Source organism: Budorcas taxicolor, chromosome 2, assembly GCF_023091745.1.
Source record: "Budorcas taxicolor isolate Tak-1 chromosome 2, Takin1.1, whole genome shotgun sequence".
NCBI lineage: Eukaryota > Metazoa > Chordata > Mammalia > Artiodactyla > Bovidae > Budorcas > Budorcas taxicolor.
This window is the reverse complement of record NC_068911.1, coordinates 176864657-176891572: the sequence shown is the minus strand read 5'-3', so window position 1 is coordinate 176891572 and position 26916 is coordinate 176864657. Positions and strand designations below refer to the sequence as shown.

The following is a 26916-nucleotide window of genomic DNA, read 5'->3' as shown; positions in this document are numbered from 1 at the left end:
GCTATGACCAGTGCGTTCTCTTGGCAGAACTCTATGAGTCCTTGCCCTGCTTCATTCTGCATTCCAAGCCCAAATTTGCCTGTTACTCCAGGTGTTTCTTGACTTCCTACTTTTGCATTCCAGTCCCCTATAATGAAAAGGACATCTTTCTTGGGTATTAGTTCTAGAAGGTCTTGTAGGTCTTCATAGAACTGTTCAACTTCAGCTTCTTCAGCGTTACTGGTTGGGGCATTGGCTTGGATTACCGTGATATTGAATGGTTTCCCCTGGAAATGAACAGAGATCATTCTGTCATTTTTGAGATTACATCCAAGTACTGAATTTCAGACTCTTTTGTTGACCATGATGGCTACTCCATTTCTTCTGAGGGATTCCTGCCCGCAGTAGTGGATATAATGGTCATCTGAGTTAAATTCACCCATTCCAGTCCATTTTAATTCGCTGATTCCTAGAATGTTGACGATCACTCTTGCCATCTCCTGTTTGACCACTTCCAATTTGCCTTGATGCATGGGCCTAACATTCCAGGTTCCTATGCAATATTGCTCTTTATAGCATTGAACCTTCCTTCCATCACCAGTCCCATCCACAGCTGAGTGTTATTTTTGCTTTGCCTCCATCCCTTGATTCTTTCTGGAGTTACTTCTTCACTGATCTCCATCAACCTGGGGAGTTCGTCTTTCAGTGTCCTATCTTTTTGCCTTTTCATACTGTTCATGGGGTTCTCAAGGCAAAAATACTGAAGTGGTTTGCCACTTCCTTCTCTAGGGGACCACATTCTGTCAGACCTCTCCACCATGACCCACCTGTCTTGGGTGGCCCCACACGGCATGGCTTGGTTTCATTGAGTTAGACAAGGCTGTGGTCCGTGTGATCAGATTGGCCTGTTGTCTGTGACTGTGGTTTCAGACTGTCCACCCTCTGATGCCCTCTCTCAGTTCCCATTGTCTTACTTGGGTTTCTCTTACCTTCAACGTGGGGTATCTCCTCATGGCTGCTCCAGCATAGCACAGTCACTGCCCCTGACCTTGGACATGGGGTAGCTCCTTTCAGCCATGCTTCTGCACCATTGCAGCTGCCTCACAGTGCCAAGAGAATGCACTGTTCATAGCAAACACGCTCTTCCAACAACACAAGAGAAGACTCTACACATGGATAGTACCAGATAGTCAACACTGAAATCAGAATCTGTGCAGCCAAAGATGGAGAAGCTCATAGAGTCAGCAAAAACAAGACCAGGAGCTGACTTGGCTCAGATTTTGAACTCCTTATTGCCAAATTCAGACTGAAATTGAAGAAAGTGGAGAAAACCACTAGACCATTCAGGTATGAGCTTAATCAAATCCCTTATGACTATACAGTGGAAGTGAGAAATAGAATTAAGGGACTAGATCTGATAGACAGAGTGCCTGATAAACTATGGACAGCGGTTCATGACCCTGTACAGGAGACAGGAATCAAGGCCATCCCCAAGAAAAAGAAATGCAAAAAAGCAAAATGGCTGTCTGAGGAGGGCTTACAAATTGCTGTGAAAAGAAGGGAAGCAAAAAGCAATGGAGAAAAGGAAAGATATACCCATTTGAAAGCAGAGTTCCAAAGAACAGCAAGGAGAGATGAGAAAGCCTTCCTCAGTGATCAATGCAAAGAAATAGAGGAAAACAATAGAATGGGAAAGACTAGAGATCTCTTCAAGAAAATTAGAAATACCAAGGGAATATTTCATGCAAAGATGGGCTCGATAAAGGACAGAAATGGTAGGAGTAGGACAGAAGCAGAAGATATTAAAAAGAGGTGGCAAGAATACACAGAACTGTACAAAAAAGATCTTCAGTTCAGTTCAGTCGCTCAGTCGTGTCCGACTCTTTGTGACCCCATGAATCACAGCACGCCAGACCTCCCTGTTCATCACCATCTCCCGGACTTCACTCAGACTCACTTCCACTGAGTCAGTGATGCCATCCAGCCATCTCATCCTCGGTCGTCCCCTTCTCCTCCTGCCTCCAATCCCTCCCAGCATCAGAGTTTTTTCCAATGAGTCAACTCTTCTCATGAGGTGGCCAAAGTACTGGAGTTTCAGCTTTAGCATCAGTCCTTCCAAAGAAATCCCAGGGCTGACCTCCTTCAGAATGGACTGGTTGGATCTCCTTGCAGTCCAAGGGACTCTCAAGAGTCTTCTCCAACACCACAGTTCAAAACCATCAATTCTTCGGCACTCAGCCTGCTTCACAGTCCAACTCTCACATCCATACATGACCACCGGAAAAACCACAGCCTTGACTAAACGGACCTTAGTCGGCAAAGTAATGTCTCTGCTTTTGAATATGCTATCTAGGTTGGTCATAACTTTTCTTCCAAGGAGTAAGCGTCTTTTAATTTCATGGCTGCAGTCACCATCTGCACTGATTTTGGAGCCCCAAAAAATAAAGTCTGACACTGTTCCCACTGTTTCCCCATCTATTTCCCATGAAGTGATGGGACCGGATGCCATGATCTTCGTTTTCTGAATGTTGAGCTTTAGGCCAACTTTTTCACTCTCCTCTTTCACTTTCATCAAGAGGCTTTTTAGTTCCTCTTCACTTTCTGCCATAAGGGTGGTGTCATCTGCATATCTGAGGTTATTGATATTTCTCCCTGCAATCTTGATTCCAGCTTGTGTTTCTTCCAGTCCAGTATTTCTCAAGATGTATTCTGCAAATAAGTTAAATAAGCAGGGTGACAATATACAGCCTTGACAAACTCCTTTTCCTATTTGGAACCAGTCTGTTGTTCCGTGTCCAGTTCTAACTGTTGCTTCCTGACCTGCATACAGGTTTCTCAAGAGGCAGGTCAGGTGGTCAGGTATTCCCATCTCTTTCAGAATTTTCCACAGTTTATTGTGATCCACACAGATGGTGTGATCACTTACCTAGAGCCAGACATCTTGGAATGTGAAGTCAAGTGGGCCTTAGGAAGCATCACTACAAACAAAGCTAGTGGAGGTGATGGAATTCCAGTTGAGCTGTTTCAAATCCTGAAAGATGATGCTGTGAAAGTGCTGCATTCAATATGCCAGCAAATTTGGAATACTCACCAGTGGCCACAGGACTGGAAAAGGTCAGTTTTTATTCCAATCCCAAAGAAAGGCAATGCCAAAGAATGCTCAAACTATTGCACAATTGCACTCATCTCACATGATAGTAAAGTAATGCTCAAAATTCTCCCCGCCAGGCTTCAACAATATGTGCACCGTGAACTTCCAGATATTCAAGCTGGTTTTAGAAAGGCAGAGGAACCAGAGATCAAATTGCCAACATCCATTGGATCATGGAAAAAGCAGGAGAATTCCAGAAAAACATCTATTTCTGCTTTATTGACTATGCCAAAGCCTTTGAATGTGTGGAGCACAAGAAACTGGAAAATTCTGGAAGAGATGGGAATACCAGACCACCTAGCCTGCCTCTTGAGAAACCTATATGCAGGTCAGGGAAGCAACATTTAGAATTGGACATGGAACAATAGACTGGTTCCAAATAGGAAAAGGAGTACATCAAGGCCGTATATTGTCACCCTGCTTATTTAACTTCTATGCAGAGTACATCATGAGAAACACTGGGCTGGAGGAAGCACAAGCTTGAATCAAGACTGCAGGGAGAAATATCAATAATCTCAGATATGCAGATGACACCACCCTTATGGCAGAAAGTGAAGAGGAACTAAAAAGCCTCTTGATGAAAGTGAAAGAGGAGAGTGAAAAAGTTGGCTTAAAGCTCAACATTCAGAAAACGAAGATCATGGCATCCGGTCCCATCACTTCATGGGAAATAGATGGGGAAACAGTGAAAACAGTGTCAGACTTTATTTTTTGGGGCTCCAAAATCAGTGCAGATGGTGACTGCAGCCATGAAATTAAAAGACGCTTACTCCTTGGAAGAAAAGTTATGACCAACCTAGATAGCATATTCAAAAGCAGAGACATTACTTTGCCGACTAAGGTCCGTTTAGTCAAGGCTGTGGTTTCTCCGGTGGTCATGTATGGATGTGAGAGTTGGACTGTGAAGCAGGCTGAGTGCCGAAGAATTGATGGTTTTGAACTGTGGTGTTGGAGAAGACTCTTGAGAGTCCCTTGGACTGCAAGGAGATCCAACCAGTCCATTCTGAAGGAGGTCAGCCCTGGGATTTCTTTGGAAGGACTGATGCTAGAGCTGAAACTCCAATACTTTGGGCACCTCATACAAAGAGTTGACTCATTGGAAAAGACTCTGATGCTGGGAGGGATTGGGGGCAGGAGGAGAAGGGGACGACAGAGGATGAGATGGCTGGATGGCATCACTGACTCAGTGGACGTGAGTCTGAGTGAACTCTGGGAGCTGGTGATGGACAGGGAGGCCTGGCGTGCTGCGGTTCATGGGGTCACAAAGAGTCGGACATGACTGAGCGACTGGACTGAACTGAACTGAGAACTGCAGTCTGAGAGACAGTGCTTCATCTAGCTTTGAGAATCTGCTCTGAGAATGCAAGGAGAGGAGCTAGGACTGTATTGAAGTTTTGCAACAAAGGGCAGTGCCGCGGCCAGCACAAGCAAGAGTTGCACCTGCACAGGGAGAGAACGGAGTGTCCCCGCTAAGAAAATAAGAGATAGAGACAAAAGATGGGGTTGAGAGGATCAGACCACAAATGGCTGATGCCTTTCTTTATTAGGCTACAATATTTATAGGCTAAAATACGTGACTTAAGACATGCACAGGATTATTTTTTAACCTCAGGATACAATCACCAGACCCTTACCATTGTGTACAGAGCACTATAAGATTATCTATCTTACATGTTGCAGAAACAAGACATCTTGGGGCCTTAAGGGCTATAAAAATTCTTGAGGGTGGCGGGACAGGGAGCTTAGGAACGTGCCTAAGGCTCTGCATATCTGCCGAGCAGCTCCCAAGACTTAACCCTTCACGGGCAGTCCCCCGCAGCTCCCCTCTCTTTATTATTTTTTAAAAGCTCCATAAGATGTCGGTGTTGCAACATGTTTTTATGTATCAGAATTTTCACATGTAAAAATTCTTTAACAATACTACGAATAAAACAAGGAGCCAAACAAATCACGATAAGTACAACAGTCAAAACCACACCCACAGCAATTATGCTTTGCCACAGTGAATGCAGGCTAGGGAAGTTAGAAAATAAATTTTGTAAAAAATTGTTGACAGTATCAGCTATATTTAAAGTAGCCTTAGGAGAATTTTCAATATTAAGGATTTCATTATGTAATTGCAATAGATCTAGAGAAACATTAGTATTAAACCAAATTCCTTGTAGATGTTTCTTCACCTTATCCCACGGAAAGTCAGATGCATTATAGGCCTTTTTAGTAACACAAATCCATTTATAATTAGCATGACATTGAATTTTCATACGAAAGTTAATGCTCTGAACTTGCTCCCCTAGAACTCTAACCACATCATATAAAGCTGATAATCTATCTTCTATTTTTCTATCTATATCTTCTTGTGTTCCCATTACTTTAGTAACGTTATATGACAAGGAATCTACAGTATGAGCAGCTTGAATGGATTGTGCTAGAGATACAGAAGCGGTAACAGCAGTTGCTATAAGGGTGATTAAAGATACTATACCCAGAACAATCAGGCTCACACTTCTTTCAGTGCGGCTAAGAGCCGTGTTAATGAGTTGTAGCAATTCTAAAGCAGTCTCGTCATACCAAGCTTCAGTTATTTTAACTGGTAACATTACAAAAGCAGGTTGTTTTACTATTATAACTTGTTCTCCTTTTGCAACACCTCTTATGAAATTGGTAAGTATGCAATTAGAACAATTTAAATGATAAATATTCAATGACAATGTTATTTCTATATGGCCTTGTATCAGCATGAATGGGTAAGGGACACAAGCTCGGGGATATAAAAACCCCGTAACTCCTACATTACCATATTTACTCCCACTGATATTGGGTTGCAAATATAGACTATTACCATGACCAAAGGCAGCCAAAAGTTTCCACAGTTCTGTTTGATATACATTAGCAGTGTTTACAGAGAGAATGGGTGGATGCTGTCCTCGATTTTCAGGAAAATCAGGTTTTCCCCCAGGTGCCCAATCCCACAAAAAGGTGGTATTTGCATTGTTAATGTTGTACACCGAGGCAACCCGGGCTCGACATAAAGTCCAAGGAGTGTCTATTCCTATGCGGATGCTTAGATGTTTGTCACAAAACGGAATGTCGAGAGGTCCAGTTCCGTCACGGTGTGATCTTTTTTCGGTTTTTTCATCAATGCCAGAAATAGTCACTCGAGGATAGGATATATCAGCTGACACCTGTATACAGTGAGGATGTTGTAATTGATAAGAAAAGCACATAGGATATTGCGTAGTAAGACCATAAAAGGAGATATTGGCTTGCTGAGGGGAAATATGAGTGTCTGATTTTCCTCCTAAAAGACTTGTGTCGTTGACATAGACAGGTACTATTTCTTTATCCCATCCTAATGATTGAATCATAGGCGGGTCAGGAATGTATGCCCAAAAAGCCGTAGCCTCTCCGTTTTGTATCCGCTGTAACAATAATAATAACATGATCAATATATTTGTAGGTGTCACTGGAGGTTTGTATACCTTGCTGCAGATTAACATCGGCTATACGAGCACACTGTTCAAAATATTCAGATTTCCACAATAAATAATCTCCCCCCGAAAGACAAGCTCTAGCTATTTGTTTTTAATCATTTGGGGGTAGATTCTGAGTACCCAAATTTTCTATCATAGCAACAGTGAATGGAGCGGTAGGACCGTATTGTGAGCAAGCAATCTTTAACTCTTTTAATTGTTTGAAAGGCAGCGCTTCATAGAAACGCTCGTTGTTATGTTCAAAGACAGGAAAAGCAAGAGAAAAATCGGAGACAACCTCACCAAGTCGTTGTGCTTGTCTTAATGCCTTTTGTAGCGGAGACACAATTTCAGATGGCGGAGGAGGAGGAGGCCCTGGAGGGGGATCAAGACCCGCAACAACAGAAGGAGCATAGGCAGGGGGAAGAGGCGGAGCAGAAGCAGATTTTAAATTGTTATTAGGAAACTTAATTCCTGAGTTCTGTAAAGCAACAGTGAGATTTTTTAAACATTTAACCAATTCATCTTTAGATGTTAACGCCCCCTTTTCTTGTGCTAAAAAACCCCAATCTTCTTGATGGTATTTAGCAGCTCCTTCGTCTAATTCCGCCTCATCTGTGGAGGAAAGTGAATCATCATTATCCGAAGGACGCGATAAGTTACAAAATGGAGGGTCACCTTCAATTCCCTCGGGAACAGCATACTTGGGCTCCGAATCAGGAACATGAAGAGGATTTTCTTCCTGTTTTAAAAAATTTCCTAAACGTTTTAATTCATCATTATCAAAGTCCAAGCAATCACGAATTAGTGTCCAAAAAGATAAAGTTTCTACAGGAACCTTTTCAGGGCCATGTAAAGTATAATGAGTCCGAATTTGTTCCCCTACCTTCTTCCACGTCTCTAAACTTACTGTGCCTTCTCTGGGGAACCAAGGGCAAACTTCTTCAATAAATGAAAGAAAATTGATTAATTTAGGTTTGGAAATAGTAATTCCCTGGTGTTTTAACATTACAGATAACATATGTGCAAACAATTGACGACTATGCGTCTGTCCCATATTTATACTCTCAACTATATACCTTACTACTCCTCCTTAATTTAAATCACTTGTATACTTATATACTCACTCTTTTCAGCTTAATAAGAGTAGTGGCAAGGAAAACTGTCGATCTGCCCCACGTTGGGCGCCACCTGCCGCGGCCAGCACAAGCAAGAGTTGCACCTGCACAGGGAGAGAACGGAGTGTCCCCGCTAAGAAAATAAGAGATAGAGACAAAAGATGGGGTTGAGAGGATCAGACCACAAATGGCTGATGCCTTTCTTTATTAGGCTACAATATTTATAGGCTAAAATACGTGACTTAAGACATGCACAGGATTATTTTTTAACCTCAGGATACAATCACCAGACCCTTACCATTGTGTACAGAGCACTATAAGATTATCTATCTTACATGTTGCAGAAACAAGACATCTTGGGGCCTTAAGGGCTATAAAAATTCTTGAGGGTGGCGGGACAGGGAGCTTAGGAACGTGCCTAAGGCTCTGCATATCTGCCGAGCAGCTCCCAAGACTTAACCCTTCACGGGCAGTCCCCTGCAGGGCAGGTAGTGGGGAACATCACAATCTTCTTGTAAATGAATGAAAACCAGGTATCCCAAGTTAAGGAATTTAGTGCCTTTCTATGTATGTAGAAATGCAAGAGTCTGGGCACACTGAAATCATTCCTTCCATGTGTCCCTCACCTATTGGGTCTAGCGTCTTGTGTTTTCACACCCTGAGTCTCCCCAGGGCTCACCTCAGGAGTGGCTGCAGTCTGAAGGCTGCTAGATGGCAGGGATTCTTTCCTTCAGAGTTCCCTTAGGGCTCACCGGCTCACCATCCTCGGGGGCTGCAATCACCGATGACTGTGCCATCTGCCGGGAGCCAGCGTGAGGAATCCCATTCGTGACAAGGTCATGTGACAGAGATCTGATGGGCAAGGTGAGTCAGATCTCAGGTTTTCCCCCTGGTATTTCCTGAGCATGTACCCCCAAACCGAAGTCTGCCGGCCTTTGTACTCTGCTTTTCCACTCTTCTGACACACTCTGGAAAAAGTCATCTCTGGGCTTTAGTCTTCTGCATTTGAAAGGGTGTTTCAATCCAAAAACCCCTCTGATGGCTTTCTAGCCTGCCTGCAGGACTCGTACAGCTGCGCATGTGATCATTTGAGGCCTCCTGACCACAGGAAGCACAGGAAGCTTAAAATATCCTGGGAATGTAGGGTCTTCCGAGGAGTCAAAATCATTAGAATAGGACTGATGAAAGGTTTCATTTGTTGAGCCAATACTTGCTGCCAAATTTTCACATCTTTTATTTGTAGAGATAGTTGGTATATAGCAAAACAGATAATAGCCCTGGCATTAGCAACATTAGATCTTTGAGTTAAGTGCTTTCTTTGTTATAACCCACTGCACCTTTGTTCTACAGGAATGTAACTTTATTTAGTACTTTGAGGGTGATGCAGAGTAAAGAAAAAACACCTCTAGGGAAAAGGAGTTTTCTGGTTGATAGACAATTATCCAGGAAGAGAGCCATAAAAATGTTAACAGGCCTCTTGGCCAGAAGATAATGTAAAACCACGTGAGACCTTTTGTATACAGGAGGGTATGCCAAAAGAAAGCCTTGTTTGTCTCAATGAGGGTCAGGACTGCTGCCCCTGCATAACTCTGCATATTCCACTATTTTTTTATGTACAACTTGGAGTATATAAACTGACTTTGAAAAATAAAATTTTTGGAGTCTTGCACCGATGCTGGGCTTCCCCATGTCGTTCTTTTCTCCCCTTTTTCAGCTGAATTCCCATCTGGAGTGGGGAGGCTCCCCACGTCTACTTACTTGCCCTGGCTGCTAAGATCCATGCGAAAGGGAGCCTAAGGCGAGGCACCCTTCGATATTCAAGTGGGCGCCGGTGGCCTAACGTAGATGGTGCAAACCTCTTGTCTCGAGGTTTTATTGGTTTTCCCCGTAAACCAAGTTATTCAGCCTCTTTTTCTCCACCTAAATTTCCTACTATACTATTTCTTCCTAATCTAATCTTATATTTTCTAAATACATACGTTTTCCTTGCCTATCCGTCTCCCCTTCAAATCACCATGGATCCACTGGGGCTGGACCCCGGCAGACATCCTTTGTTTACTGATCTGGCAGGAAATATTCCATTTCTCAGAACTCATATGGTTCAGGAGAAAGAAGATCTCCTCCTTCCCTGAACAAGAGGAGGGAATGGCAAAGACTCTCTCCTCAAGCAAACTTCAGTCAAGCTCCTCTGAGACCTTTTCTCAACTCGCCCTCCACCTGCGGGCTTCTGCGTCCATCTCTGCATCATTCCTGTGTCTTAGCGATGCATGCAAGGTAAGTGTCTTCAGTCATGTCTGACTCTGTGTGACCCTATGGATTATAGCCCACCAGGCTCCTCTGTCCAGGGCAATGTCCAGGCAGGAATACTGGAAAGGGTTTTAGCAAGAATCATGCTATATCAGTTTAGTGAAGATTCCCACTTTTCCTCAATATCTGATCAAATTTCTCACCCGACCTCCCCTCCTCCGCCCCCCCCCCCCACCCCGCCCCAGTTAACAGGTGATATCTGATCACCATGACCTGTCTTTAGCAAGAATCCTGCTAGGTCAGTTTAGTAAAATCCCTCTACTCTCTTAGCAAGTTTGTATCTACTGATTCCCCCCACCCTTCTCCTTAGTTAGGAATCCCCACTTTTTCTTTGTTCTGTTAATAACTGAGCCCAGGGACTTCCACCGGTGGTCCAGTGGCTAAGACTTCACGGTCCCAACGCAGGGGGCCTGGGTTCGACCCCTGGACGGAGAACTAGATCCCACATGCCACAGCTAAAGAGCCCTATATGCCCAGCTGAGACTGCAGCTCCTGCCTGCCGCAGCTAAGGCCTGTACAGCCAAATAAATGGGAAAAGAAGAAGAAGAAAAGCTGAGCCCAGTTCTATACTGTCTCCCCTTGTTGCGATAGTTAACAAAATCTACTTTCAGAACTTTAACTTTCGTCCGATTTTCTACATCATCTCTGCCCGGAGCTGGGTCAGCCTTCCATTTTCACTCCCGTTTTTCAGACCCTTCCGGGGAGTGGCCGTCAAGGCTTTTCTAGAGCTTGGGTGACACCTAGTGGTCATGATAGATGATGATGTTAATAGCTCAGTTGGGTCAGACTATGACCGGATGCACTGTTACCCGCCAGGTTCCTCTGTCCACGGAATTCTCCAGGCACAAATACTGCCGTAGGTAGCCATTCCCTTCTCCAGGGGATCTTCCTGATACCCAGGGTCCGAACCCGGGTTTCCTGCCTTGCAGCTGGATTCTTTACCGTCTGAGCCACCAGGGAAGACAATGGATCGCAATCGGTTACCTTGTAGGCTTTGCTCCACACCTGTTGCCCCTCTGGGTCTGAACCCAAAGTGAGAGATGCTGCCCAAGCTGGCAATGCCCAAGAGAGCACTAGGAAATCGTCACTGTCACTGCACCTTATCATCGCCATCAACACCACATCTCACAAGGAGCAGGCCAGGCTCGACGCGGGCTCTGCCGTTCAAGGGCCACTTGGCCTTGGGCTAGTCACCCAACCCTCCCAGTCTCCATCTCCCCTTTCTGTAAAATGAGGGTAATAATGACGAGCATCGTGGGGTCTGAGAACCACACGAGGCCACGGAGGTGAATGCTCCTAGCACAAGGCCTGGTGTCGAGACTGGAAAGGCAGCGCTGGAGACTGGGGCCCTGGGCTGCGTGTTGGGAGAGGTCCCGATGGCCAGGTCAGCAAAGGGTGTCAGGTGGAAGGAAGGAAGATGCTGGTGGGGATGGATGGCCTGTGACCTTCTCTGGCAAATGGAAACCTGCAGAGCAAAGCTGTGGTTTAGACAGAAAATCTGGCTCTCTGCACAAGGCTGCTGGGGGTCGGGGAGGGGAAGGATGAGGGAGAGGCAGCCGGAAAAGGAAGGAGGTAGCTTGGCACCCTGGATCCACGGCCAGGCACCCAACGCCTGCCCGTCTCTGACCTCACCCAGCCTGCCCAGCTCTCCACGCTCAGGGCCGGCTGTGAACGCAGGGAGGCAGCCCTGTCCTCCCCGGAGGCTGGCACGGCAACACTGCTGTCAGCTTCCCTGGCTACGGCTTCTAACGAGCAGCTGATGCCGCCAGCTGTGACAACCAGCAAAGCTGCTCATGGGGAGGCAGGGGTGTGTGCACCAGCTTGGAACCCTGCTGCGCTCTCGCCCCCAGGCTGGCGGTTTGGGGTCTCAGGATGCTGGGGCCCAGGGAGTAGAGCAACGTGTAGCAAGCACTTACTCCAGCTGGCACTGGGCTCAGAGCTCTGTGTGTGCCAACTCAGCTAAATCTCCTCGCAACCCTATGAGGTGGGGGCCATTCGTAGCTTTGTTTCTAGAAGGAGGAGACAGGCCCAGAGAAGCCAAGTTAGTTACTCAAGGTCATGTAACAGAAGCAGGGTTTGAACCCCAACTCCAGAACCTCAGCCTCAGAGAGCAACCCGTTGACAACCCCTCATTGTGAGAAAGGGGATGGGGAACAAGAAAGTTAAACAGAAGCAGGGTTTGAACCCCAACTCCAGAACCTCAGCCTCAGAGAGCAACCCGTTGACAACCCCTCATTGTGAGAAAGGGGATGGGGAACAAGAAAGTTAGAATCGGAAGACATGGGTTCCCATTTCAGCCCCACGTGCTGGCTCAGACCCTCTGTTTCCATCTATGAAATGGGGATGAATATGTCCTGAGATTCTGCTGCTGACCAACAACACGAGGACAGGTGAAAAGGGGCTTCAGGAAGGGTCAGGTGTACACAAATGCTGGTTCTTCATTATGATAAGGAGCCTGGGGCCCAGAAAGAGGAAGGGGGCTTGTGTGTGATGGTCCTCACTCCAGGGCCCTTCACAGGAGACCCTGGCCCTCTCCCTAGCCCCCTCGCTCACTGCCTCCCACCCCCTCCATCTCCACTCCTGCCTGCATCTTCATCCCTGGCCTCCCGGCCTCAGCCTCCCCGCTTATCTCCTTCCGGCTTTGGCTCATTCCCTCTGCCTCATGCCCTCTCCCTTCTCTCTGCCTTGCCTGCCCTACTCCCAACTCACGTTCAGGTCTAGAAGTCTCTGCTCACCCAGCAGGTCTGGATGGGGTACCCGCAGGTGTGCCTGCATCTGGGTGCCCCACTCTTCACCTCTCCAGCTCAGCTGTGAGCTTCAGGTGTCAGGGGGAGGGAGGCCTCCTATTCCCACTGAACCCCCAGCATTCAGCCCTGTCTCACTTGGCACACTGGACACTTGGGCATTGAGTGAATGCGTGAATGAATGAAACCACACAGCAACTTAGCGGCTTGATCCCTGGTGGCTCGGCGGGAAAGAATCCGTCTGGCAATGCAGTTGACATTGGTTCAATCCCTGGGTCAGGAAGATCTCTGGGAGGAGGAAATGGCAACCCACTCAGTATTCTTGCCTGGGAAACCCCAGGGACAGGGGAGCCTGGCAGGCTATACAGTCCATGAAGTCGCAAAGAGTTGGACACGACTTAGTGACTAAAAACAAACAATAACCAAAACCAGAAGCTCGGCTTCCCTCCAGGGCGAGAGCATAAATCCCGGAGCTGCCTCCTCCAGCACCCTTCCCCCTGGTCTCTCCGGAACTGGATTCTTTCTGGAATGAGCCTGCGGCGGGAACCTTAGGGCGAGAAGAGTCAGCTGGGCTCAAGTCACTGTCCTTCCACGTGTTACCTGTGCGGCCTTGAGCCTCAGTCAATTGGGGATTTTTCAGTTCAGTTCAGTTCAGTCGCTCAGTCGTGTCCGACTCTCTGCGACCCCACGGACTGCAGCACGCCAGGCCTCCCTGTCCATCACCAGCTCCTGGAGTTTACTCAAACTCAAGTCCACTGAGTCGGTGATGCCATCTAACCATCTCATCCTCTGTTGTCCCCTTCTCCTCCCACCCTCAATCTTTTGCAGCATCACGGTCTTTTCAAATGAGTCAGTTCTTCACATCAGGTGGCCAAAGTACTGGAGTTTCAGTTTCAACATCAGTCCTTCCAATGAACACTTAGGACTGATTTCCTTTAGGATGGACTGGTTGGATCTCCTTGCAGTCCAAGGGACTCTCAAGAGTCTTCTCCAACACCACAGTTCAAAAGCATCAATTCTTCGGTGCTCAGCTTTCTTTATAGTCCAACTCTCACAACCATACATGACTACTGGAAAAACCATAGCCTTGACTAGATGGACCTTTGTCGGCAAAGTAATGTCTCTGCTTTCTAATATGCTGTCTAGGTTGGTCATAGCTTTTCTTCCAAGGAGCAAGCTTCTTTTAATTTCATGGCTGCAGTCGGCATCTGCAGTGATTTTGGAGCCCCTAAAGATAAAGTCTGCCACTGTCTCCCCATCAGTCAGCACCTGCGCTTCTCCTCCCAAGCCCTCAGGTAAGGGGCAGGGGCACGGGCACGCCACACTGTTACTGGTGCCTCCAGGCGTGTCACAGTGCTGAGCCTCAGGGACTGAGGACCAAGTACATCAGTGAGTTAGACCGCATGACAAACCACACCGAAACTTAATGTAAACAGGGCCTTTATTTAGCTTGTACTTCCGCAAGGTGGTGGCTTCGCCAGAGCTCAGCTGGGCGGTTCTTTTGGCTTCACTGAGGTTCTCTGGGTCTGTGGTCATCTGTGAGCTGGCTTTGCTGATCCTTGCCGAGCACTCTCATAGGTCTGAGGTCTCAGCCCAGACAGCTGGGTGGATGACCCTGACCCTGACCTCCCTCCTCCTGCAGGCTGCCCTGGGCTTTTTCTCTTGGCAGTGGCAGAGTTCTGAAAGAGGGTGTGCACTGGGCATCCTGAGTCCTCGAAGGGGAACTGGTGGACCACCGCTTTCATCATGTTTTATGGACCATACTAAGTCACAAGATCAGTTCAGAGCTCAGATTCACAGTGCGGGAGAAACAGACTCTACCTCTTGATGGGAAAAGCTGAGCATTAGGACAAAGAAGCCTGGCACGCTGCACCCCATGGGGTCACAGAGAGTCGGAGGTAACTAAGCAATTGAACAACAGACTGAGAGGTGAGGATACAGAGAGGTGAGAACAGCGGTGGCTTTTTTTAACCAGAGTCTTCTTTATTATTATTTTTTAACGATTTGGCTTCCTCCGGTCTTAGTTGCGGCACATGGGCTTAATTACCCTGTGGCTTTTGGGATCTTAGTTCCCTGACCAGGGATCGAACCCACATTCCCCACATTGAGAGGCAGAGTCTTAACCACTGGATCCCGGGGAAATCTCCAGTTGTGGTCATTTTTGCAATCTCCCCTACAAGCTGGGTGTCAGAATGATCAGAGTCCGCCCAGACTGGTTCACTTTAATATTTATTAGTATTTATGCCTCGTGATCAGGGGCTTCTAAACGTGACCAGCAACCTTGGATACCCCTGACTCGCCTGCCCCCACTCTCTCTCCAATGCCTTGGCGTCTTCCTGGCCGTGACATCCGGTGGCAGCCGTGGGCGTGGATGTTCCCAGGCTCTGTCTCCTGAGAGGTGAGAACGGCACCGATGTTTTCCTACCTTGAGGTTTTCAGAAGGCAGAACTCCAGCAAAACGAGAAAAGAGTCCAGGTGCACCTCTCGGGGCCTTGGCATGTGCCCAAGACCTTGGCTCCAGCTGGATCTGGGATGTGGGTCTGGTACCCAAGTCTGCCCAGCATCCCGATCTTGGGGTGGGGATGAAGGGGGCGCTTAAGGCAGATGCCAGGGCCATCTCCCCTTTCGGAATCTTCCTGGGATGGGGGTACGGGACATCTCTCTACCTCGTCACTTTGTTTTATAGCTTCTTAGCACTTACTGTGGTTGGAACATATCGTTTATTTATATTTATGGTCTGTCTCCCTCAATTGAAGGCCCAGATTCTGTCTTTTGCACTTTTGATCTCCAGCCCTCTGATGCCAAGTGACAAAGGAGTACCCTGGGCCTGACCAGGGACCCTGTGGCCTCGCTAGCACTGGAGTTTGTGCTTGCCGCAGTGGGGCCGGCTGGAGAGCTGCTTGAAGTTCTTCTCGTAGGTGGGCAGGTTCTCTTTGAAGCAGTAGGCAGACTGAGTGTCACACTCGCAGGCCCGCAGCCCACAGAGGCAGCTGACGCCAGGACCAAGGGCACATTCACCTGCAGGGAGACAGAGGGTCACGGGGGGGCTTCCAGCCACCCCCAGGGTGTGGTTCTAAGGTTGGGGAGAACTGGGAGCTCGCGGCAAGGGGTCAAGGGTTGAAAATTGAAAGGAAAAAGGAACTGGGAGTCCTTCTCCTTCATCTCAAGCCCTTCCACCATCACAGCTGGACAGGCCCTGAAGAGACACCTGGAAAGAAACAGGAGAAGGGGCAGGTGTGGGCTGCCCGTGGGTGGGGGGAGCACTGAGTTAGTGCCCCCAAGCAGCTCCCAGGGCAAGGACACAGAGCCCATCTTCCCAGAACTCAGCTCCTATTTCCAGCAGCCTACCTGGCATCTCAAGTGGAAATCAGTAGCATCTCCAGTATAAGATGCCCCAAAGGAAGCCCTTGAAGTAAGTGCCCCTGCCCTACCCACTGATCTGGCCCTCCACCCATACTCTCAGCTTAAGAATTGGTACCACCTCCAACCCAAGCCAGAAAGCTAGCACCCAACCTTGGTTCCTGCCTTCCTTTCACTTCCACACTCCATCCACCCAAAGTTCCATGGATGTCTCTGCGTTAAAATATTTCATGCTTTGCCCTCTTCTCCCCATCTTCTTGGCCATGACCCCAGCCCCTGCCATCACCAGCTCTCCCGCCCTAATGGAAGGAAGTAAACAGGGACTGTCTCGGAATGGACGAGGTTCACTCTTGCTGAAAGCCCTGCTGTGGTTTCTATTTGAACCAAGACTTCCCAAGTCCTTGCCATGGGCTTGCCGTAACGGGGCCGCTGCCCACCTCTCCACCCCCACAGCCCTGCACTCTCACCTTCCCTCTGCTCCAGGAACACTGGCCTCTCTGGGTCACGTGCTCTGGTTGGTCTTGTCCCAGGCCTTTGCACTTACACTTGCTAGTTTCTTTGTCTGAAACACTTCTCTCCAGGATCTTTGAGTGGCTGGAGGCATCCTACCTCTGGGTCTTGGTCAGATTTCCTCTGTTCAGAGAGGCTCCCCCCAACCACTCCAGCTAAACCTCTCCAGCCACTTTCCCTCGCATCCCCGTCTGTTTGATACCCCGTACTTCTCACATCTCTCACTCCTCTTGTTACTTGTTTGTGTCTGTCTCTCCTTGACAAAGTGTAAGCTATGTGAGACTGAGGCTTTTTCTGTCTTGTCCCTCCCAGTGTCCCCAGGATGCAGAACAAATGCTGGCACAGAGTACGTGCTCAACTAACAGTCCTTCAGTGAATGAAGGAAACGTTAATGGGCCTTTGGAATGGAGTGTCTGCACTGTGGCCAAATGACCACTAGGTGGGGATCTTTTATTTAGCAGTCAGAGTTATCTGCGCTGTGGTGCTGTGTGTGTGTGTGTGTGTGTGTGTGTGTGTGTGTGTGTGTGTGTGTGTGTGCGTGAGCTTGTGTGAGCATCACGGTCTTTTCAAATGAGTCAGTTCATCAGGTGGCCAAAGGACCTGTTGCAGCATCAGTCCTTCCAATGAACACCCAGGACTGATTTCCTTTAGGATGGACTGGTTGGATCTCCTTGCAGTCCAGGGGATTCTCAAGAGCCTTCTCCAACACCACAGTTCAAAGCATCAATTCTTTGGTGCTCAGCTTTCCTTATAGTCCAACTCTCACATCCATACATGACTATGATTCCCAATCTCTCTGGCACCAGCGACCAGTTTTATGGAAGACAATTTTTCCACGGACTGGGGGTGGGGGAGGAAGGGATGGTTTCAGGATGATTCGAGGGCATCACACTTGTTGTGCACTTTATTTCCATTCCTATTACATCTGCTCCACCTCAGATCATCATGCATTATTAGATCCTGGAGGTGGAGGACACCTGGCATGGGGGATATCTAAGGCAGCCTCCTTCTAGATAACTCTATTCTTTTTTGAGGGTTTGGGGTAAGGAAGTGAGGCAGCCAGATCCCCTGATGTGTTGGCCTTGGGCAAGTTAGTTTCAGTACCATTTATAAAACGGTGATAAAAACAGTAGCGTCAAAAATAAACAATGCCGTCTACTTCAGGCATTGTGAGGATTTTCATTGTTCTTACAGATGGAGAGGTCTGGATACGCCCGGAACACAGAGGCCTCCATTGACGCTGTTATTATGACGATGCTGCACATGTTGGAAGAGGAAGGCCCCTCTGAAGCTGGGCCAGTGCTGGCTATAGTCTGTTTGTTTTCCTTCTCCCTCTCTGAAGTCCACGATTCCTGCAGGCAGCTGTCCTCCCCCAGCTCGATGGAGCCTGGGCTTCTCAAGACATGTTGACACCCAGCCCACGCCTCGGTAGCTCTCCACTCACCCTCAGAAAATGCACCAGGGATGGTTCCTGCCGTTTCTGCTGCTCCTGGTGCCTGGATCACCTTTGCCCTCGCACATCTGTGACACTTCTATGACACCCACAGGGCCCCAACTCCCCTGGGTCTCCCCGAGAGCCCCCATCCCATCCATGCCCAGGTCTCTCACCTCTGCTGTGCCCAGCTGCCCCCTGGATTCCCTGCCCAGGCAGCCACCGGGTAGGGGCCCCCGGGCCGTGTGGCTGCTGCACGCAGTGGGGCTACTTGGGTGCAGGGCTCCAGCCCATCCAACCTTGCTTTCCTCCCAAAGGGCCTAGTGCCTCGAGCTGTCAATCACCCGGGTGCTGCCTCTCTGGAAACTGGAAGGGAGTCACGTTTCCCACGCCTTCCTCTTTCTCCCCCTTCTCTCTCTCTGTTTCTCTCTTGGTCTCCTTTTCTTTCCCGTCTCCTTTCAGCAAGCCTCCCTCTTCCTTTCTCACCATGTCCCTTTCTTGCTTTGTCTTCTGGTCCCTTCCAAAGCACGAAGCGTAAATTTTCTCCTGACGATCAGCTCTGTCTAATGACTGACCCGGTCCCCAGGCCTTGGGGACTGACACAGAGCAGCGGTCTATCGCTGTGGACATCCCACAGCCGTAGTAGAGTCAGGCCTGTCACTGGCTAGAGAGGCAGCCCTGGGCCAAGAAATGCCACGCGAATCATCTTTTAACAACAAGCCCAAACCCAGATCCTGCCTCCTTCCGTTTGTTGATGGAGAAACCGAGACATGAAGAACGGAACTGATGCTTTCTCATTTCCACGAAACAGACTGAAATACTTCCACCCGGGCTTCCTCGGCAGCGCTAGTGGTAAAGAACCCTTGTGCCAGTGCAAGAGACATCAGAGGCGTAGGTTCCATCCCTGAGTTGGGAAGATGTCCTGGTGGGGGGGATGGGGGGCACCCCAGTATTCTTGCCTGGAGAATCCCATGGACAGAGGAGCCCGGGGGGCTACAGCCCATGGGTTGCAAAGAGTTGGACATGGCTGAAGCAACTTGGCACGCACGCAAGCACACACTTCCACCAATGAGCCGGGAAGGTCTGCGCTCCTGCGTGGGCTAACCTAGGCTGCCTACCAGGCCGCTCCGTGTCTGCACCTCTGCCCTGGTCTCTGGCCTCTCTCCTTGGGTGCTCCTGCTCTAAGGCTCAGGGCTCTGAGTGCCGCCTGAGCACTGCCCACTCCTCACTTCTGCCCGCAGGGACTCCCCAGTTCTCCCTGCAGCCCTTTGAGCTCCAGACACCAATATGCGTGTGTCCACATGACCACACCCCCTCCCCCCGCCCCTGAGAGTCCACTGTGCATCTCAAACCCAGCATGGCTCATCCAGGCTCTTGCTGTGACCACAGAATCTGTGCGCCTCTATGCACACAAGCTCATAGACACACGGTTACTCCCGGATGCTCAGACCCACGATGTCAGAGTCAGCCTCCCTCGCCTCCAAGCCTCACACCGACCCCGACAGCAGGTTCTGTCAGTTCACCTCCCAAGCACGACCAGCGTCTGACACTCCGCCCCAGCTCCCGAGCCACATGACGGCCACTTCTCCCCAGTGCAACGGAAACAGCCCACCAGCGGCTGCCCCTCTCTCTTCCCTTGCTCCCCAGCTTCTCTGGGCAGGGGCCAGAGTCGTCTTTCTAAAGGAAAATTTGAGCTGATCACCGTCTGCTTGAAGGCTCCCCCCTGCAACTAAAGGAGCAGGAGAGCCCCTCACCCTATGGCCAGGCCTTGCCAGACTCATTTCCCGTAGGACAGGCACCCCCTACCCTCCTCCGGCTAGATGCCACACCCCCACCCTGCCCGCCGAGAGGCCTTCCTCCACACCTGAAGGAGCCACCCACCCCCCACTGCCGCCCTCATTCCATAGTGAGTGGCCTTATTTTAGAGGTGTAACAGCACTTGTCGCTACCCGAGTGTATCTTTCTTTCTGAATATTTCATGGACTGTCTCCCTGCCTGCACACAAGCTCCTTCCAGTCATGGAGTTTGTCTCTTTCTTGCAGATCTTCGGCGCCAAACATGCGGTAAGGGCTCCATCACCGTACCCTGCCGCCTCGCTGGCTGGACTCAGACACGGCCCGCAGGGTGGTAAACAGCCCCCATCCCAAGAAATGGCGAGTCAGGCTCTGGGTCCAGATCTGCCGCTTGCAAGCTCTGGCATCTCGCTGAAGTTGTTGCTCTCTGAATCTCTTCCCTAGGCTTTCAAATGAGGGTACAGGTTCATGTACAGACTATTTCATGAATGTCTTTACTCATTCGCTCATCAAACAGATACTGAGTTTCTAACACATGCCCGGCCTTCATCCAGGAAGCAGGGGGACAGGTCTGAGCGAGTGGACCCCACAACTGCACATGAGACTGAGCACCCACCCCCGCTCTGGGGCTCCCCAGGGGGCTCAGAGGTAAAGAATCTACCTGCAATGCAGAAGACATGGGTTTGATCCCTGAGTCTAGAAGATCCCCTGGAGGAGGAAATGGCATCTCACTCCAGTATTCTTGCCTGGGAAATTGAAGGGACAGAGGAGCCTGGGGGCGGCTACAGTCCACGGGGTTGCAAAAGAGTCAGACGCGACTGAGCATGCATGCACCCCACCCCCAACAACTGCTCCCCAATCTCCTGGAGCTCAGGCTCCAGTTGAGGGGAGAGTTGATCCATAAGTAAACAAATAACTGAGCAAGATGAGATGATGGCAGGTTGAGCCAGATTCTAGGAAGGGAAAAGGGTGATGCGTCAGTGAGTGGAGGTGTTGTTGTGAGCAGTAAACTCAACAAAGGAGAAAGATCTTTGCAAACTACAAACTCCAGTGGTTACCTGGTTCGCCCTCCGCCTTGGGCAGAGGGCAGAGTCACAGGCTCAGAGATGCAGGTGACAGAGGGGCCTCGGGCTGGAACTCTGGCTCTGGAACCACGGCCGGGCCCCTCCCTGCCCAACAGATGCGGGCACACGTGGGTGGAGGTGGGGGGCATCACCACTTAAAATCCCTCACGAATTCCAAGTGCTTACGCAAGCCCGCTCAACAGAGCACTAACGAGCTTCCCGGTCGCCTGAGGGCAGCCGTCACCACTCGGCAAGTTGGCCCCAGGGCTTGGGTTCCAGGCCTTTCTCTGCACTGCTCTCCCACTGACATTTTGAGACATGGACAGACCAGGCTGTTTTTCTCCTTTCCCTTCTCTGCTCACACCAACCACATCCAGGAGCAGCCACTGGTTGCTAAGCAACCTAGAACTAGGCTTGGGTGCCAGATTTCAGAACTGGGAGGCTTGGGAGGTGATTAACCCTTGCAGGGCAGTTCTTTGAACTGCAGTGTAACTGGGAATCGTGGTGGGGGTGGGAGGGAGAGCGTTCATCCTATAAGGGGTTAATGATATTAGTTCAAGGAGAGACCAATGCAGAGGAGATGCTTCCAAGAAATCTCTCAACAGTAATAAAGAAAATCCCAGTGCTTTCCTACGAAGTAAAGGGAAAAAGGAAACGGGTTAAAAAACAGAAGAAATCCCAACTTCTAAAAGGAAAGGTGTTAATTACGCACCCGCTCTGGGTCAGACCTCCGAGTTGGGGAGTGGTCAGTCTCTTGTGACCCCATGGACTGTAGCCTGCCAGGCTCCTCTGCCCATAGAATTTTCCAGGCAGGAATCCTGGAGCAGGTTGCCATTCCTTTCTCCAGGGGCTCTTCCCCAGGAAGGGGAAGTCTCTTGCATCTCCTGACCTGGCAGGTGGGTGACTTCCCATTGGTGCCATCTGGGAGGTCCCTGCGTTGGGTTACTTCAGTCAATTCTTTAGTGACCTTGGTGACGTCACTCAGTCGTGTCTGACTCTTTGCGACCCCGTGGACTGTACCTGCCAGGCTCCTATATCCATGGGATTTTCCAGGCAAGATTACTGGAGTGGGTTGCCGTTGCCTTCTCCAGTGACCTTAGAGACCTTAGGAAGTACTGATTAATACTTTACAGAGGAGGAGACTAAGGCCCAGGGTGGTCGTGCAATCCAGCTGGAAAAGGGGAAGCTGGGATTCAGGCCCAGCTCTGCCTGACTCCAAACTATTTGCTGTCTCTAGGCCTTGCAGCGAGGTGCACGGAACTGGAACAGGAAGATCTGGGGGCACTGCAGAGGTCAAGCTCCTTCAGCTTTCCTTTGCCCCCTGGGCTGGAGCAGAACATTCTGACAGGCATGCTTTGGACAACAAGACTTGCATCTGTGTGAGCCCCCAAGGCCAGCCCTTCCAGCAGTCTCATGCCAGTAGGGAGGGCGGTGAGAGGCAGGAGCACCCCTGGGGTCGGATGACCTGGTCTGAGTCTCAGCGGTTCTTTCCCCGGCTGTGTGGCCTTGGCCATCTCACTTCCCTGTCTGAGCCTCAGGGTCTTCCTCGATAACGGGAAGGACAGTGCCCACCTCAGAGGCTTCCAGTGGATTCAAAGAGCTGAGTGCCAAGCCTCCTTCAGCTGCCGATGGACTTCAGCTATGGTGAGTGCACCTGCTTTACGGATGCAGAAACTCAGGCCGAGAAGACTCCGGCCAGCAGTGTGTTCCCGAGCACCAGTCTCAAGACACATGAGACTGAGTTTTCCTGGAGCCTGGGTCAGCCCTTCCCTGCCTCTGGGCCTCAGGCTCCACATCACCGCAGCGAGGGGTTGGTTGGGCTGGCCTCCAAGAGCACTGGCAGCAGGGCCCTGGGCTGCCTCGCTCTGTGCCCCTGGCCCTGGCACAGCACCGGCCCTGCATGGGCACCCGGTGGGTACTCAGTTAATACTAGGCAAGGGAATGGATATGCTTGGGGTTCACTCGGGGTCTCAGCACACCAGCAACAGACCCAGGATTAGGAGCCAGGTCGTCCAGCTTCCAGCCCTGTTCCTGGAAATAGGGACTTGGCAAGCTGAAGCTCCAATACTCTGGCCACCTGATGCAAAGAGCCAACTCACTGGAAAAGACGCTGATGCTGGGCAAGATTGCAGATGGGAGAAGGGGATGACAGAGGATGAGATGGTTGGATGGCATCACTGACTCGATGGACATGAGTTTGACTAAACTCTGGGAGATGGTGAAGGACAGGGAGGCCTGGCGTGCTGCAGTCCATGGGGTCGCAGGCCTGGCGTGCTGCAGTCCATGGGGTCGCAAAGAGTCGGACAAGACTGAGCGCCTGAACAAAGGTGGGGGTGGGAACAACAGGGGATCAGCCTGGTACTCACTGGGTAGGTCAGCTGCAGAAGGGGTTGCTAGTGCCCTGGTGAGGATGGGTAAATGTCCCTCCTCGCTGACTCTCTTAGACAGGTGCTGGACTCTGGGATCCCTGGCCAAGCTTCAAGCGCAACTGGCCACTGCTGCTTGGCAGGGGCCAGCATCTGTGGAAAGCACAGCCCAGGCCACAAACATTCCAGTCCAGCTCCGAGACCCTGCCTTCACCTCCCACCGCCACCCAGCATGACGTGCCAAGCAGGCAACACTTCCCATGCCACCTGCTGGGGCTCCAGCCTCTGCTCCCGGGTCACCTTCCTCCATCTCCCAGGGCCCCTGGATGTGGCTCTGGTCCCCACGGTGGAAGGTGAGGAGGGTTGCTAAAGAAGCTGCTCCGGGTGCAGAGGACCCAGGCCCACAGGAGCAGAGGGCTTGGTCTGGGGCATGGGACCACAGTGCAGGAAGGGCCTTTGCACCTACTGAAAACCTGCTCCCTCTTCAGAGCTCTGTTCCCTTCCCTCTTCAGTCCCTGTGATTTACGTGGGAAAGAGCTCTTAGAGCGTATCTTCTCTCCAAGGGATGCCTTTTCAACCACTCTACGGTGACACCTGACATGACAGAGGTCAAGGTCAAGGTGAAAAGAGATGAGAAGAAACCACGCGAAGCCAAGACCACCAGCCAGATGGAGAGGAGTCAGGGCAGCTTTTCTGTGTGCCCCTTCCCCACCAAGCGACAGACGGGCTCGCCCCCTTTCCCACCCCCACCCCCAACACGTGGGGTCGGGAGGGACGAGAAACTCGTTGCCACCACTTGGGGAAGCAAGCCATCTCTGAGATCCTCCTCCTCCAGTCCCCCCTTACCCCCCATGCCCCAGACTGTGATCCCGCCCCATAGGGGCCTCACAGTGGAGACACTTTGCTTTAGGCTGGAGGGTGGTCAGGAAGGCTTCTTGCGCTCACATGGGAAAAAGGCGTCCCTTCCCCGTCAACAGTCGGCCGGAAGAGGGGAGAGCAGAACAGCAGACTCCGCTGAGGCTGGGCCTCCCACTCGCTTCCGGCTTCCCGGCACCAGAACCAGGCCCACCAAGCCAGCCTGACTCTGTGCGTCCGGAGCCTGAGCTCTGGGTGGGGGGCGCTGGGACATGAAGGCAAGGGAGGTGGTGTCCCCGCCTCGGGAGGGGGCAGGTGATCTCCAAGACACATTCACAGCTCTGAGTAAACACGCAAGAGAGGACAGTGGTTCCCGCGACTCCACAGGGCCGAGCGGAAGGTGAGTCACACACTCGAAGGGGCGTTCGGACCACCCGCCCTGCCGAACTGAACGGCATGTGAGACCAGCCTGTGGCCTGCTGCCTGCAAGTGAGCTCGCGCTTTAGATCCAGCCTGCCCTACCCACCCCCAGCCGCCCCGGATCGCGCTCTGAGAAATTGGAGCCCCTCCCCGCGGGACACTCAGCGCTGGCCCACACTGTCCTTTGTCCTCTTCCCTGAACGGCCTCGAGGCCAGGTGGGCTCCCTACCCTGCCCCCCCATTCACGGCAGCTACCCCAGAGCTCGGCACGCAACCCTCTTCACAAATATTTGTTCAACTGAAAGACAGCCGAGCCGCTTTGTTAACACACAACAGACATTGGGGAGAAGCTTCTCAATAGCAACAGCTGCCAAGCGCAGCCGCAAGATTCAGTGTAATCTTCGGTCAACAACTACTTATTGAGCCCAGGAGGGACCCTGGGTGGGTGGCGGGGACTGTGGGCTGAAACCCGCACTCCAGGGGAGGGAGCTGGGGGCACAGCTGTGAGCAGGGACGAGGTGGGGGGACCGGGAGGACCAGGGCTGCGCTCTCAGGAAGCACAGATGCTCAGAATTGCCACTCTCCATCCCAAAGCACTTGGGGGGAAAAAAAAGCTCCTTTTCCCAAAGTTCTCTGGGTCTACGAGGCTGAACTTTAAGAAAGGCCCAGGTTCAAGGACATTCTGTGCAGAGAGGACTACTCACAGACCACGGTCCCGTTGACCACACGGAACTGGTAGCCATTCAATACGGGCTGGCAGCCAAGGTGCTTCGCCCTCTCGTAGCAGCAGTCATGGGCCAGGCAGCACCTGCGGGCCAGACGGAGGGAGACGGGGGCTTTCCTGAGGACGGCTCTGGGAGAAGGCGGGAAAGGACTCACCTGCCTCCTTCCCGGATGACAATATGCGGAAGGCAGGGAGGTGACTTCCTGGTGGTGTTAAAAATCAGAGAAAGACCCCTTCTCTACCTACTGCTGGCACATGAGCTCCTCATAGTGACCCTAGGGGTGCATTCCTTGTTCCCATTCTGTGTGGGAGGAAACAAGGTTCAGAGGTGAATTTCCCCAAAATCTAGGCTCCTGTGATGTATTCATTCATTTAATGACTCGCCGTTGTTGTTCAGTCACTACGTCGTGTCTGACTCTTTGCGACCCTGCGGACCGCAGCATGCCAGGCTTCCCTGTCCATCACCAACTCCCGGAGTTTGCCCAAGTTCATGTCCATCGAGTCAGTGATGCCATCCACCCATCTCACGCTCTGCCGCTCTCTTCTCCTTTCGCCTTCAATTAATAACTGAGCACCAACTACGTGCCCAGCCCTGGGAGAGGCTCTGAGCAGACAAAGGTCAGCACGTCAGATGTCATCCTTCAGTCTCTGCTCTCTTGAGGCTGAGAGCTGGTGCAGCGGCAATGGGGTAGATGGAGCAGGGGCAATATTGGAGGAGAGAAAACAGCTGGGGATGGCCCCCGCCCGCCTCCCCAGCGAAGTCAGAGCGGCAGGAATGCAGAGACGGGGACTGGCCGATCCGCTGGGCTGGACGCTCAGTCTTCCGCCGTCACCATCTGCATCCACACGTGGGCTCCTGGTTGTCATCTTTGGCTAACAGTGTTGGAATGCTCATCAGCCTTAGGACTTGGAAGGGGACGCACAGAGCGTTAAAGGGCCTGGACGTTGAAACAAAGAAACTCTGGTGCAAATCCTGACTCCGCCGCTCAAGAGGCTGAAGGTCTCCCGGCTCTGCGGCTTTGTTCAGTGGGCTCCTCACCACTGTCCCCTGTGAAATGGAGATGGTGGCCTGGCCTCGACCATGTGCTAGGAGGAGTCAGCTGGGCCCTGGGCGCAGACCGCCAGTCCCAGGGCTCAGCGCGTGCCAGGCATTTCGTCAGTGTCGGGCTTCCTCCGGGGCTCTGGGGTCTTCCTGGCTGGAACAGTCTGTGGTCTCATGAGCCCAGCCCAGAGGACTCAAGTTCCAGGGGTGATATTCAGGCCCTGCTGTGGGGCTATATTCATCCACACTACGGTGAGCATGGCCAGGAACATTTTGCTTCTTATTTCTTCAAATAAAAAGATGCACAGACCGTTCTGTTTCCTACTTCCCTGTTCCCTCCCCAGATAACACCAACCTCCACCTTTTCTGGGAACTCACACCCCCCCTCTCCGTCCTGAGAAGTAGGCCTGGCAGACGGGTCTGTGCCACGTGTCCTCACCCAGATGGACAACTTCTCCAAACTGGGCCATTCAGATTCTCTCTCCTTCCTGCAGAATGGACTCAGGATGGGCGACAGCAGGTCAGTCCTGCTGCACTGCTAATCCTAAAACGTGAGGGCCCAAGAAAAGACGGCATTTGCC

The 26916-nt window shown here is 51.0% G+C and overlaps 1 protein-coding gene across 2 annotated transcripts in view; it reads right to left on the bottom strand.

The window, feature by feature from the left end:
* Nucleotides 1-14242: 14242 nt before the first annotated feature.
* PLA2G2C (phospholipase A2 group IIC) overlaps nt 14243-26916 on the bottom strand; it is a 26615-nt gene continuing 13941 nt past the window's right edge. For both annotated transcript variants that reach the window (XM_052656843.1, XM_052656851.1), the window contains 2 exons: nt 25274-25377; nt 14243-15787 (listed from right to left, as the gene is read on the bottom strand). In XM_052656843.1, coding sequence (XP_052512803.1) covers nt 15621-15787; nt 25274-25377 — 271 coding nt within the window. In that variant the 3' untranslated portion in view covers nt 14243-15620. The remainder of the gene's footprint in view (nt 15788-25273; nt 25378-26916) is intronic.